We start from the raw sequence: 14,718 nt of genomic DNA on the forward strand, positions 1-14,718 counted from the left end.
CTTAATGTGAGAGAGAGAGAGAGAGAGAGAGAGAGAGAGAGGACTTGGTCCTAAATGCACAAAAGAAGATCCAACATTTACTGTTGTAGTTGTTATTGTTGGCGTTGGACCAACTTCGTTCAACTCGCACTTCATCATACACACCCTCATTACGAGGCAATGTTTTCCGCAATATTATTATTTTATTCATTATTCCCTCAATAACAAACTCTCTTCTTTTTTTTATTTTTTCATTTCGTGGCTTATTTTTGAGGCTTCTCTCTCTCTCTCTCTCTCTCTCTCTCTCTGCCGTACCAGAAGTGGGTGTGGTTAGGTATCCCTGTGGATGAACAGTGCAGACTTTCGCAACACAACACGGAAACATGAAGCGAAGATCCCTATGATTTTGCTCCAATTTCTCCTTCAATCTTCAAACTTGACGCTCACACAGGTCAGCCAATACACTTTCTTTTTCTCTCTTTTACACTCTTCATGTTCCAATTTCCCCCACCTGTTTTTTGGGGTTCTGGACTCGTTAGTTTGTTTGTTCCTGATTCATGGTTTTTCATCCTCGCAGCTGTTTTGGATTCCCTTTTCCCCAAAATAAAGTAAAGTGTAATTTTGTGTTTTTTGGTTTCAAAGAAAGGAATCTCTGTCTGATTGGGATTATACGGTTGGAATTGGGGAAAGGGAAAAAGAGGGGGTTGTTATGGAAGGGGATGAGGACCAATTCTATGATACCCGTGAGGATTTATGTTCTGGTTCTGATGGTTGTTCTAGTTTGTCAGAATCAGATGAATCTTGTTCTAGGGATGGACATTTCACTTGGTACCCGGATTGGACAAACAACAACCACCTTGAAAGTGTTCACCAGAGACGGCTCAATTTCCTAAGATGGGTGGGTTTAGAATCTGATTGGGATGTGAATTCAGTCATGGGAAAGGACGACTTGGCTGATCCATCCTCTCGTGGAGTTGACCGAGTCACGGCCACCAGTGGGGCTGTGCTAAGAACTTCTGGTTTTGCAGAGGGTGCTCTTTCCTCTACCTCAAGCCAGATTGTATTGGATTCTTTGTCGAGTGCGAATTTGAGCTCACTAGAAAATTCCGGGGGTGATAAGAATTTGGCATGTATGATAAAGAATTTGGATGACGGGACACAGTACATTATGGATAAATTGGATCAAGATGGAACACCTAATACACTGCGTGTTGTCGGGTCTAACCAATTGATTAGCTTGGAAGAGTTTCACAGAAATATTGGGCAGTCACCTTTGGTTCGGAGATATTTGCAGAGGGAGGCTGAGAACTCAAGATTTTTGGCTGCTAGAAAAAAGAGAGTGAAGAGGGGTTGGCTAAGGAAGTTGGGTGTTGTGGCTTGTGTTGTTCATGATCACGGTCTTCATGAAATGAAGAACAAAGACTTTGATCCCTCAGATGTAACTGGGATCCAAAGAGTTCGAGTTCATACACATGGGAAGCGATTTAAGGAGCTCTCCTCTGTTTACACTGAGCAGGAGTTTAAAGCACATAAGGGTATTATTTTGACAATGAAGTTCAGCCTTGATGGAAAATATTTGGCTAGCGGTGGTGAAGATGGCGTTGTACGTGTGTGGAAGGTGGTTGAGGATGAAAGATCGAGTGAATTGCACATTTTGGACAATGATCCCTCAAGTATATACTTCAAAATGAACACTTATTCATTTGTAACTCCCCTTGATGTAGATAAAGAAAAATTAGTTACAACAGAGAAGTTGAGGAGATCATCTGATTCAACCTGTGTGATTATCCCACCAAAGACCTTCCGAATATCAGGGAAACCTTTGCACGAGTTCCATGGCCACAGTGGTGACATTTTAGACCTTTCATGGTCGAAGAGAGGGGTTAGTTTCCTAAAGAATCCAATTACTCTTGTATGTCTTATCCTTATATTTGCTTATGATTTGGAACTTTCTGTTCTTTATACTCGTATTTTATTTGCTGCAGTTGCTACTGTCATCATCTGTTGATAAGACAGTCCGCCTATGGCAAGTTGGAACAGACAGCTGCCTTGGTGTTTTTTCCCACAATAATTATGGTGAGCCTCTTCTGCCTTATGTAAACATATGAACAATTTTGGATAATATTGTTTGTTTCATGTGTCTGCCTGTATAATTTCTTCCTTACAGTGTGTTGTTTTGCTAAACAATACTGTTGTACTTGTTGTCTTTGATGCAGTTACATGTGTGCATTTCAATCCCATAAATGACAACATCTTCATCAGTGGTTCAATTGATGGTAAAGTGCGTATCTGGGAAGTTCTTCGTTGCCGGGTTATTGATTACATTGATATCAGAGAGATAGTCACTGCTGTGTGCTTCCGCCCTGATGGAAAGGTCTGTTATGTTATAATTTTAGCAGTAAAACATGCTTGGTGAATTTTTTTTTCCTTTGTTACTAAGACCTAAAATTTGTTTGCTTATTTTTGCAGGGCACAATTATGGGTACTATGGCAGGCAATTGCCGTTTCTATGATATAATAGGTATGCATATGTTTTTCAAATAATAGTTTTGCTGCTTTTAATTTTTCCCTTAACCCATAATTTTCTCCCATAACTTTTTAGTTTCTAACTCTCATTTTTATCCTTTTTCTTTTACTTGTTTAGATGATCATATGCAATTGAATGCTCAATTAAACTTATGGGGCAAAAAGAAGACAGCAGGAAAGAGGATTACTGGCTTTCAGGTTAGTTGTCTCTGTCATTCCCTTTTTCTGATTTGTAATCATCCTTCCTTTGTCAAATAGTGATTATAATCTTATCATTTCAGTTTTCGCCAATCGACACAAGCCAATTGTTGGTTGCTTCTGCTGATTCACACGTCTGTATACTTTCCGGAGTTGATGTCATCTACAAATTTAAGGGTAGGTCTTCGTATCCATTCTTTCTCTGAAAATCTCCTCAAGCACATCCCATAAAATGCTCTCTGTAGGATAAGAGTTTGACAAAAGTACATCATTATTCATACCACTCTTCTCTTTCACTTTTCAGGCCTAAAAAGTGCTGGTCAGATGCATGCTTCCTTCACATTGGACGGGAAACACATTGTTTCAGTAAGTGAGGATTCAAATGTGTGTGTCTGGAATTACAATGGCCATGACAGGAATACTTCCAAGGCGAAGAAGGTTTGGTCTTCCGAGTGTTTTCTGTCCCACAACGCAGCAATTGCCATACCTTGGTGCGGCATGGAACAAATGCCAGGAACACTCTTGTCCCCGTCATTGAGGGACGATTTCAATCACAAGTCATTCCTCTCTTCCCCGGATTGCTTCTTCTTGGGCCGTGGATTTTTGTCAGAGTTAGTCCCAAAGGTTTCTCCAACTTGGCCCGAGGAGGCACTCGCAGATCCGTGCCAAACCATAGTGTCGCCTAAGATGTATAAATCCGAGTACAAGTTCTTGAGAAGTGCTTGCAAGGGAATGTCGAATTCTCACATGTGGGGCCAAGTAATTGTAACAGCAGGATGGGATGGACACATAAGGGTGTACCAAAACTATGGCCTACCAATTCGTGTTTGAAGCCAAAAAAGAACCAATGCTTTGGTTCATGGTCATGGTGCATTCTAAAGTTGGTAAGCTTTCTGCTTTGCTACAAAACGGTTCTCGGATTCAAAGGAATTCGGTGCATTGCAAAGCTCAATCGTTTGCAAGTGTAATAATAGCTGCCAGGGCAATTCTTCTGTATGAATGCCACATGCATAGGTGTGACTATGGTTGTTGCCCTCACATAAAATATTCTTTATACTGAGTCATAAGTGTTGGTTATATGATTCTTTTAATTTTTAAGGGCCCTCAACTGAAAAGATGTGAAGTAGTTTCATTTTTTTTTTTTGCCGATGGTCCTGGTCGATAATTCAAATGTAATTCACCACCATGAGGTGTATAGTGTATACAGAAACACAAAGATTACACTCAGTTTTAAATTATACAAGAAATTTTTGTTTGCACATCCTAAATGTGGGAAAGGGCACGGCATGCTCGGTACTTGTTTGTTGCCTAAACTTTTATGAACTAATTTGAGAAAGGCCACCCTAATCTTTTCATGAATTGATTTGATTAGAAGAAAAGATGCTTTTTTTCCGTCCAATTCCGATGTGTAATGAATGACGAATGTGAAGGAACGTTCGTGCCACGTGCTTAGGGAAGGTCGCTCTGCCTAACTATCAAGATGACGAAGATTATTCATCTTTAATTATTATGTATTCTATTATATTATTATGTAAGGCCAAATTATGTAACTAATTTAACAAAACTTCCTAGCATGAGAAATATAGATATATATATATATATATAACACAGAATATTTTTCCCTCAAATTCAAAGGTAAGAAATGAGAAATAAAGAATACATAAGAAATGAACAAGGCTATTGGCTTATTGTCAAAATTACTAATGAAGCAGGCAAACATCTAAAAAGAGGTGATACTAGCACAAATAGAGTGAACAATGCTAAGAGTAAATTAGTTGTAGAAATTTAAGTCTTTTACATGAAATTATAATTCTGAATCTCCCTGTCACGAATCTTGCCAATGAGGAAAACAACGAATACAGAAAATCTTAAAAAGAATTTAATTTTTGAAACAACATAATGTTGTCTAATCAGTATCAAACTATTAAAATAGTTTTCCAGTCCCCCCTACCCTCCAAAATAAAAAGCTAGAAAAATAATTTATCCTTTTAAATGATACATATGTTTGAGTAGACATTATTGTAAAATAATTATGCAGAGTACAATGGATTTGAAAGATCTAATTATTACACATGATATAGTGCCTAATAATTATCAATTGTCACGCTGTATGAACTCCATGATACGTGTGTAGTATTTAAATAATCAAATAATAATAGATTTCATCCTTATACCATTTTAGTGGTCCCAACTCCCAACTCCCAACTTCCAACTGCCCACAAAGGGCAAATTAGTGAAATTACTTTGTTTTAAAATTAACATCTAGTATAGAAATTTTTATTTAAATAAATTAAATAAATATTTTATTTAATAAAATAAATAATTATAAAAATTATTACGAAAATACGTCTTTCAATTATAAATATCTATTTAAATTACGTGATACTTTCATTAATCGTTAAAATCACATATAGTATTTTGAAACCTCCATCTTTTTTATTATGTTATTTAAAATCGTCCATCTTTTCTATTATTTGAACGTTTCATTTTTAAGAGTTTGATTTAATTTAAATTATTAATATTTTTTATTATTTTCAAAAATTATATTTTTATATTTATAAATACACATATCTTGTTTACAAAATAAACGAGATAAAACTAGAAAACGTATTTTCGTAATAATTGTTATAATTATTTATTTCAATAGATAAAATATTGATTTAATTTATTTAAATAAAAAATCCTAGTATATGACATAATATACAAATGAAAAATTGATTTGAATATATAAGATCTTATAATTATAAAATCTTTTACAAATAAATATAATTATCATGTCATGCCTAGCTTAATTTTACACTAAAACTAGCTATCATGTTATAAGTATTATAACATGAAATTGAGGTATTATCAAAATGCTGTTGCTTACATGTGAGGGAAAATATAAACTATTATAAAATAAATTGATAGACACAATAATTAAGTAAAGAACTCCAAAGTGTACTGTATTATTCATTTGCAAGACAGTAGTTGTTCCTTTGTCTGAAGACAAGAAAAGAAGAATCTGCATCAATTTAAAGGGAATTAAATAAAGCGGGCATTACTAATACTATGGTGGGATTCTTCGAAACAAAGACTGCATCGTCACAAGTTATTGCCACCTCTGAAAGAGGCATGGCGTCATGACTTACCATCAACAAATTGTCCAGATTTCCAGGTTCCACACTTGATGATCGATTTGGTTCCGTTAATAACTATAATATTTAGGCCAAATTTTATTGTGGTTAGATTAGATAACATTGCATGTGACACTTTAAAACTAGAGAAAAACCTCACCGCGTCCTCTAATTATTTTGACAAGTGAATCCGTCCTGTAACGCGAAATCAAAATACCAAGTCGGTCTTTATCCATTTTATTTCGTTGGGCTAACAGAAATTTAAGTGTCTCTTCTTAAAATACATAGGGGTTTAAGTATCTCTTATTAAAATAAATAAGGATTTAAGTGTCTCTTCCAAAGACCATCGTCCTCTCACTCTACCTCTATGAACGGTAATTTGAAGCTAAGAATTGATTTGTGCAGTTCATGATTCTTTGTTAGAGTTTCTAATTCATGAACAAAAATTGAAGAACTTGTATTAATTTAGGACAAAACTGATTACGCAAGAACTATCTATCCTAAACAAATTGAGCATTGACTGAGATGTCAACAGAAGATCTATATTTAATGCAATGAATTTTTAAGAATTGACATGACATTTTAATTTTATTGAAAGATGCATTGTCACTTATCCAAATAATTAAGGGAGGAGTGAGGTTTTATTCTTAAAACTATAAAAGTAAACACATTCATTATATAACATTCCTTTAAATTTTCTAAAATATGACATAATTCCCTTTTAATATTTGCTGTAATATCAAATAATTTTCTAGGGTTTGTTTGGGGAGTTTTAAAAATATTTTTTTAGTGTTGTTTTAAAAAAAATAAAAAAAACAAAAGTAACATGATATTTAGATATATATCTCATGTCAAAATATTTTTTATTTATTAATTAGATTTAAATATAACAATGTAAAAATAATTTTTTGTTTATTTATTATATTAAAATATTTTTTTAAATAAATTTTTTAGTATTTTTATTGTTTATATTAAAAATTTATTAAATACACTAAAAAATTGTTTTCTTAGAAAGATATGTTTTTTTAAGGGTTTTTTGTTTAAATAAATTATTTGCTCTCCTATTTTACGTGAATCCCCTGAATGGTTTTCTTGAACGTGAATCCCCTAAACCATATAATATATAAATCGTCCTAGGCTGGTGTGCATTATTTAATATGTAAAATATTGTACCCTGGAACGATTTATGCATGAATTGCATAGGTGAATAAAGCATAAATCGTCCCACCGTAGTGTGTTTTGGAAGTCACACATAAATCGTCCTAGCCTAGTATGAGTTATGTGTTTTCAGCTAAAACACGTTACCCTGCCACGATTTATGTGCATCTTTGTAAATCTCAACCCCCTAGCACGATTTACGTGCAAATCCCTAACCCCCACCAACCTAGCACGATTTATGTTAAGGGGAGTTTGCCAGCACAGATGGTGATTTTTTTATGGTTTCGATATTGTTATGTTGTTATGTTATGTTGTTATTTAGTACTGTTGTGGTTTCGATATTGTTATGTTGTTATTAAAGACATTTGCCGCTTCGTTATTGTTATGTTGTTATCTACTACTATGGTAATATCAAAGGACTATGTTGCAAGTAAACCTAAAGTGAAATTTAAACCGACTAGCACGAGTTCTTTAACAATGAAAGAAGTGAACGACAAAGAACAACATTAAATGCAAAGTGTTTAAGACAACATCAAGCAACAATCTAACTATGCTAAGGCAAAAAAAATAACATAAACTATAACGGTGCTAGAGGGCCTACGCATTGCTCCCTTCATGATGACCGGATGCACCTGCGCGCAGGGGACGCTGTCTCCTAGTATGACCTGGAACCCTACACATACCACATCTCTTCGTCCTGTCCGGTTCGGGCTCATCCATACTGTTTCTTATCCGTGTAGCTCTAGGACGACCCACAGTCGCTCGCATCATGCCGGGGTCTGGGGTAACTCGAGGACCCTCGTACAAGGGAAGCAAGTCATCTGCCATCGGAGGGGAGAAACCAATCTTATAAACATTGAAGATGGTTGTCAAGCGATACACGTCATCCACGTAAGTCCTCCAATCCAGTCTGCAATACGAACAAGCTGCAAGCACATGACGGCATGGGTAATGGAGGGCCTGAAAATAGCCACAGTCACATGTCCGGGCCGATAGCGATACCCTACATGCTGTCAGAGCGATTCTCCCTCCCGTCGGACCAATCTCGTCTACAACAAACTCTGTGTTCCCTCTATCATATAGCTCAACCCGCATGTTTCTGGAGGCTTGTTGGTTCTTCTCAATCGCCCTCATAAGCACCTGCGAAAATTCCTGCCTTGCCCCGAGTTGCATCTCGGCTTCCTTTCCTTTCCTAACAAAGAGCTCAGCCAATCGCCCATATGTTGACTTCACGAGTGACCCCACCGGTAAGTTCCGTGTACCCTTCAAGACGGCATTGATGCACTCAGATATGTTGGTTGTCATGTGACCGTACCGACGCCCACCATCCCGATATTGGGTCCATAACCCTAACCCAATCCGGTTACACCACTCAACCATAGCCGGGTCTTCGGACCTCAAGATATCCATGTAATATTGATGCTCCTGTTTGGACTTTGCGTAGGCTGCGTTCACCAGAATCTTCCGTGCATCCTTGGATTTAAAATTAAGCGCAAAATTAGCAGCTATGTGCCTGGCACAATATGCACGATAGGCGGCCGGTGGGAGCCACCCACCGTCTTCTGCGACTAACGCAGCCTTGATTGCATTGTGGCGGTCAGATATAACAAGAATGCCCGGCTGCGGGGTCACATGTTGGCGAAGGTGAGTAAGGAAGAACTTCCATGACTCAGTGTTCTCACCCTCGACTAGTCCAAATGCAATTGGGAGTATGTTCGAGTTTCCATCTTGTGCAATTGCCATGAGTAATGTTCCGCCGTACTTGCCATACAGATGGATACCATCTATGGATATCAGTGGCTTGCAATACTTGAATGCCTCAACGCATGGCGAAAACGTCCAAAACAATCGATGAAAAAAACCCTCGACTCATCGACCGCATTACCAGACCTTACAGGTGAAGTACGCAATACTGCAATGGTGCCGGGCATGTACATCTGAACCCCGATTATCCACCTCGGAATCATGTTATAAGATTCCTCCCAATCACCATAAATCTGTGCAATCGCCTTCTGCTTAGCCATCCAGACCTTACGGTAGCTGGGCTTGAAACCATATGGCGTTGACACCGCATTCTGCAATACTTTCACCGAGATTGCCTTATCCGCCCTGACCAGCGATAGAATTGACGCACATATCACATGATAATCAAGCTGCCTGTGGTCGGTGGACAGCTCGGTTGCAAGACATGTGTGAGGCCCATTGTACTTCCGGACTTCCCAGTATCCTTTCCGCTGCCGCATAGTCACACGTATCAGCCAATTACACCCATTCCCAAACTGGACGCACTTCCCGTGATACTTCAACTGGTCCGACTCAAACACCTTATACTGAACACCACGGCAGATATTATAATTCTTCACCATTAACACTGCCTCCTCCTTGCTCTGGAACCGCTGCCCGACCTCAAACTCCTCTGCCCCATGCATACCTTGCTCGTCTCTGTGACTACTTGACATTTGTCGACCTGGAAATGCTGGTTGATTCATCGCCTCAAGATCCAATGTAGAGAAGTGTGGAGGGTACTGTTGTGTCTGAGAACTTGTTTGTCCTTGCGATGGTGCAACTGGTCTTGTGTCATCCTCATCGTCAGATTCGTCACCGATAACGGGTGGTTCCGAATCTGAATCATCATCACCAATGGCCTCAGCAACTGGATCCCCATCTCTGACCTCCATGAATGTAGTTGCACCATCCAATACCGGTCCCTCTCTGATTGCCGCTGCAAGCTCCCCGACGGTTCGTACATCACCAATGCAATCCCCATCTTCGGCATAAACAGCCAGATCGGCTGCAAATGACGGAGATGAAACGTGCGCGGTGACGTCGTGACGAATAGGAATGGCACTTGAAGCACCACCTACCCCGATTGTGGACGGATTTGGAGCAGATCCACCGGAGCTACCCTCCACATCAGCCATTTTTGCGAACAACTCCATAGCTCCCAGATTTGGAAATCTGCTTTGACTGTGAAATATAACGCGAATGTCATCATCGCCCAACATCTCATATTTTCCAAACTTCACATAACCCTGCCTGAGTGAGATAGGGATCTTGAAGAACATCTGCTTGACAAGCCTTTTACCGCACTTACCTAAATTTTGTAATATGCTATTTCGTAAATCATCTAAACTCGTTGATGGATTTATGAACACTCCAATCTGTTTCTTGCTACTGAACGTTACACCCTCACTTGTGTTTTCATCGATCTTTCCCCGATGATGAACTAACAATAACACACTCTCAGCCATCTTCTCACAACCCTCGGTGGAAATATGTCTCGACAATGATGTTCCTCCTGTATTTATAGGCTCTTCAAGCACATAAATCGTTTCATGGTATCTGGTATTGCGTTTTTAAATGTAAATCGTCCCATACTAACGTGTCTTATCATATAACACATAATTCGTTCTACGATATTGAGGGATAAAGATTTGCACATAAATCGTGCTAGGTTGGTGGGGGTTAGGGATTTGCACGTAAATCGTGCTAGGGGGTTGAGGTTTACAAAGATGCACATAAATCGTGGCAGGGTAACGTGTTTAAGCTGAAAACACATAACTCATACTAGGCTAGGACGATTTATGTGTGACTTCCAAAACACACTAGGGTGGGACGATTTATGCTTTATTCACCTATGCAATTCATGCATAAATCGTTCCAGGGTACAATGTTTTACATATTAAATAACACACACCAGCCTAGGACGATTTATATATTATATGGTTTAGAGGATTCACGTTCAAGAAAACTATTTAGGGGATTCACGTAAAATAGGAGAGCAAATAATTTATTTAAATAAAAAACCTTTTTTTAATAATTTAATGGGATGTAAACAAATTCTAAGACAATGAATAGTTCACGGCTAATCATTTCATCATCGACTATCCCTTGGCACAAAGACCAAGACAACTAAGTGTAAGATCATTGGATGATTTATAAAAACGTCTGCGTTGACTCCGTCTTTAAATAAATCAACCATCTTATTAATGAGTATTCTTAGAAAAGCTGGTAAAATATTTTGTTAATAAGTATACTATTTTTAAGAGTTTAAATCTTTAGACAATTAAAAAATTAAATTTGGGAAACGCCCAAAATAACATTTACAATAAATTTATTTTATTATTTTGCTTTTTATTTTCAAAATACTATAGAAATATTAAATTAAAGTTTTTTTTTTGTTATAAGTTAAAGTTTTTATTTAAGACAAATAATTGTGCTAACATGTTTTCAATTATTTTTTCTTCGGGTCGGTACGGGGATTTTTTATGTTACATTTATCAAAATATCCATTGGTAACTGGACCTGACTGTGACCATTCATATGGGCCTGTTCCCTTGGAAGGCTAAACTGGTACAAGTCCACGGATAAAGCCCGGTTTATAATTTATGGAAAAGAAAAAAAAAAAAAAACAAAAAAAACAAAAACAACTGCCACTCCATTGAGTAAAACTATCTTCACAGTGGAGAAAAATAAAACAATCAATAAGCTTGATTTTGTTTTCTATCTCAATAACAAACCAATTATGTATTTTGTTACATTATCTATTGCCATTATTATACTCCTGTGGTATATCATTTGTTTCAACTTTCAACATATGTGATTCAAATAAAATATTATTAACAAAGAGGTGAATTATGAATTTGTTATTGTCTTAATTTGTCCAATAGTATGACTAATACCACACTGGTCAATTGATTTGAAGTTGATAAATTTTATTTTATTTGTTTAGAAGCACGCTGTCATCTCCTCCACGGGGCGCATGTTAGTAGGTCCCATGCAGAAATGAGAAAGATCAAAGATACTCTTCCACGAACAACCACCACCACCACATGGGGGATACCCGACCCCATGTTCTTATTGTCCACTTAATTTAATTATAAATTTATAACAACTCCAAAGGAACTTTCTCGTTTATATGTTTGTACTACTATGCAAACCCAGATACACAAATTAAAGCACAATTAATTAACATACATCCCCATATACATACATCATATTGACAGAAAAAATCGAATGTATTTCCAAGTACTTTCCCTTATAGTCTAAGGTCCACCATGTTAATATATATATAATCCAAGCTAGCTATATAATCATTGAATCATCATAGTTACTCAATCTAACTAGTACTACCTATAGCAAATACATCTTAAAATTTTAACTAAATAAAACCAACAAGTATGCCTATCGTTTACCCTAAGTAATGAGAACCAAAATATAGTTACAAGTCACAACGGCAAACATATATAGTAATCAATAATTCAATATCGATCATAAGACTCTGCAAAGTTAATTCTTTCCTGTTATCTTGAGTTGCAGTAGAGTCTAATCAAATCAAGAGAGCACAAAATCCTTCCCTTTTTTTTAGGTTGCAAAGTGGCTTCAATCTCCAACTACACTGTACTACACCTATTTATCTTTTTGTTTACCATAAAATCCTAATTCTATAGCTGTGTCTTTTTGCATTGGCCCCAGCAAGAGTATCAAAAGTGAAGGTGATTGAGTAGGTCAAAGGCAGCTTTAGGACCCCTGGTGAGCATGAATTCAGAAACGGCCCATAACCTTGAAGCTTGGGTTGAGTTGGATCCCAACTTTGATGTTACAGCCTCGTTACAATCTGCAAAGTACTTGCCACTCACGTTATGCAACCTTGGGTGGGTCGCCACATAACATGATGTTGCTGCTGCCTACATTCATATTCACCAAGAATTATAGTGGAAAATACCAAAGGTAATTAAAAAGGCTCTATTACTAGTTTTTTTACCTGTGGAATGGTCTTTAAGAGCTTGGAAGCCAAAAAGAAAACTATATCTAAAAAAGGGAAAAGAGAATCCCAAGGATGAGCGAGGAGTAGTAAAAATCATATTAAAAAGGGGGAAACTGTAGTGAAGGAGATGATTAATGTTTTGGTTGTATCCAACTATTTACCTGTGAGTAATCCCTCACGCTCTCTAGTGAGTCTGGTTCTCACGATCCCCGGGTGCACACAGTTCACTGTCACGTTCGCCCCCATTTGCTGCAAATTCGATTCTAAATCTAATTAATTAAAGACAAACAAATAATGTGACGTCTGAGATGGATAGATCCGATACATTATTAAATTAAATGAGTAAGACCTGGAGCTTGCGAGCAAGTTGGTTGGTGTGGAAAACGTTGGCGAGCTTGGAAAGAGCATAAGCACGTGTGGCGTCGTAATGGCTGGATGGGGAACACATATAGGACAAGCTAAGCTAAGCTTCTTCAACTTCAATTCAAACCAAATTAAACACCCACGTATATATTATACCTTTTGTTGTTGCGGCTAATAGAGGCTAAATATGAGATGACATCACCGGAAAACCAAGCGTGGATGCTCGACGACACGTTCACTATCCTCCCTTGCACCCCTGTCTTCTCTGCCGTCTCGATCATCGTCTTCAATAAAAGCTTTGTTAACAAAAAATGACCTGCCCATCCATAATTAATATAATTCCAATTCCAGTTATATTGTTAGATAGTTAGTTAGTTATTAGTTACCTAGATAATTAGTGGCGAAGGTCATTTCAAGGCCATCCTCCGAGATGGCATGCTCATGTGCAAACTTGCCAGCGTTGTTTCTATTCAAATTAAAATCACGGATGAGAAAGACTCATTCCTTTTTTTGAGATAAGGAATATAGAGAAAATAAAATGGGGAAGTTTGTCTGCATGTTACAAACATGAGGAGATTGAGCGGCAAACGGAGAGAGTGGAAGTGAGCCACGAAGTTCCTAACAGAAGTGAGAGAACTGAGGTCGAGCGGCATAACCATGACGTCAGCATCTGGAAACTCCGATACTATGCGAGCCTTTGTATCTTCCGCGGCTTTCAGGCTCCGCGCTGGCAGAACCAGCCTCGCTCCTCGTTTCGCCAGAACTCTTGCCGTTTCAGCTCCTATTCCTGACGTGGCACCTAATAATGTATAGAGAGAGAGAGAGAGAACCTAAGCACACATACATGGCTTAAATAAGAATTACATTACATAGAAATATATACCGGTAATAATGGCCGTGAGTGAGCGCAGATCGGAGTTTTCCGTGACTTGTTCGGCGTTGGACTTGGACCCGAACCCGCTTGGACCCGGCGACCCTATCAGGTATTTAACTGTTTCCAGCATCTTAACTTTACCTCTTGTGATTTGGTTGGTAGATAGAAACTGTTTAATGTCTTACTTGTTCTTGTAGTGGTGTGTGGTGAGAGAGAGTGATTAATTAAAGTTGGAATCGGAAAGGTATATGTCTTTTGAATTGATTTTGCAGATGCTAGTTAGGTAGGCTTCTGTGCATTGATATCTCTCTCTCTCTATATATGTCTAGCGTACATGCAGATAAGAAGAGAGAGCGAAAGAGGAATAGCGAAAGGAGGATAAAAGAGGGAAAGAAGGATAAAAGTGACAAGTGATCAGAGAGAGAGAGAGAGAAGCATGAATGGTCCTCTCTTGGATTGGATGAGTTAGCTGAATAGTGCTGTCATCAGTGGGGGTGGGGAGTGTGGATTGATTAATATTGTGCATAGAGAAAAGAATCAACAGACGCCTACTAAATAAGCCCATGAAAGCTTACATACACATATATAGGATAGTACTAAGGGGCGTGACAGGCTTCATCACGCCAGCTTTGCAACCTCGCATGAGTTTGATTTTCAATCTGTTAATCTTATTTTGCAACTAATAAATTTAGCCTAAAGTCTGCTATTTGGCAATTATATATATATATATATATATA

At 37.8% G+C, this 14,718-nt stretch overlaps 4 protein-coding genes across 4 annotated transcripts; 1 reads left to right on the forward strand and 3 right to left on the reverse strand.

The window, feature by feature from the left end:
- The first annotated feature begins 92 nt into the window (after positions 1 to 92).
- LOC107479679 (uncharacterized) lies at positions 93 to 3,964 on the forward strand. Its single transcript, XM_016099787.3, has 8 exons — positions 93 to 430; positions 557 to 1,861; positions 1,965 to 2,055; positions 2,196 to 2,353; positions 2,449 to 2,500; positions 2,624 to 2,703; positions 2,787 to 2,880; positions 3,008 to 3,964. Exons 2-8 carry the CDS (start codon positions 689 to 691, stop codon positions 3,532 to 3,534), a joined length of 2,175 nt encoding a protein of 724 aa, XP_015955273.1. The 5' UTR covers positions 93 to 430; positions 557 to 688; the 3' UTR covers positions 3,535 to 3,964.
- Positions 3,965 to 7,574: 3,610 nt separating this feature from the next.
- LOC107479686 (uncharacterized) lies at positions 7,575 to 8,720 on the reverse strand. Its single transcript, XM_016099792.1, has one exon. It carries the CDS (start codon positions 8,718 to 8,720, stop codon positions 7,575 to 7,577), a length of 1,146 nt encoding a protein of 381 aa, XP_015955278.1.
- Positions 8,721 to 8,770: 50 nt separating this feature from the next.
- Positions 8,771 to 10,228, reverse strand: LOC107479685 (uncharacterized). The gene has a single exon (XM_016099791.1). The coding sequence runs from the start codon at positions 10,226 to 10,228 to the stop codon at positions 8,771 to 8,773; it is 1,458 nt and encodes a 485-aa protein (XP_015955277.1).
- A 1,694-nt stretch (positions 10,229 to 11,922) lies between these two features.
- Positions 11,923 to 14,609, reverse strand: LOC107479678 (short-chain dehydrogenase TIC 32 A, chloroplastic). Its single transcript, XM_016099786.3, has 8 exons — positions 13,991 to 14,609; positions 13,675 to 13,906; positions 13,494 to 13,573; positions 13,264 to 13,423; positions 13,094 to 13,175; positions 12,906 to 12,993; positions 12,742 to 12,788; positions 11,923 to 12,664 (listed from the first exon to the last, which is right to left on the reverse strand). The coding sequence occupies exons 1-8, from the start codon at positions 14,109 to 14,111 to the stop codon at positions 12,461 to 12,463; spliced, it is 1,014 nt and encodes a 337-aa protein (XP_015955272.1). The 5' UTR covers positions 14,112 to 14,609; the 3' UTR covers positions 11,923 to 12,460.
- Positions 14,610 to 14,718: the final 109 nt, after the last annotated feature.

This window comes from Arachis duranensis, chromosome 3 (genome assembly GCF_000817695.3).
Source record: "Arachis duranensis cultivar V14167 chromosome 3, aradu.V14167.gnm2.J7QH, whole genome shotgun sequence".
In the NCBI taxonomy this organism is placed as follows: domain Eukaryota; kingdom Viridiplantae; phylum Streptophyta; class Magnoliopsida; order Fabales; family Fabaceae; genus Arachis; species Arachis duranensis.

Coding starts and splice junctions, on each gene's coding strand:
- LOC107479679 (XM_016099787.3), top strand. CDS start 689: ATGGAAGGGGATGAGGACCAATTCTATGATACCCGTGAGGATTTATGT. Junction 1,862..1,964: donor TTTCATGGTCGAAGAGAGGG/GTTAGTTTCCTA, acceptor TATTTGCTGCAG/TTGCTACTGTCATCATCTGT. Junction 2,704..2,786: donor AGAGGATTACTGGCTTTCAG/GTTAGTTGTCTC, acceptor TTATCATTTCAG/TTTTCGCCAATCGACACAAG.
- LOC107479686 (XM_016099792.1), bottom strand. CDS start 8,720: ATGGCAATTGCACAAGATGGAAACTCGAACATACTCCCAATTGCATTT.
- LOC107479678 (XM_016099786.3), bottom strand. CDS start 14,111: ATGCTGGAAACAGTTAAATACCTGATAGGGTCGCCGGGTCCAAGCGGG. Junction 13,907..13,990: donor ACTCACGGCCATTATTACCG/GTATATATTTCT, acceptor ATACATTATTAG/GTGCCACGTCAGGAATAGGA. Junction 13,424..13,493: donor CTTCGCCACTAATTATCTAG/GTAACTAATAAC, acceptor ATGGATGGGCAG/GTCATTTTTTGTTAACAAAG.
- LOC107479685 (XM_016099791.1), bottom strand. CDS start 10,228: ATGGCTGAGAGTGTGTTATTGTTAGTTCATCATCGGGGAAAGATCGAT.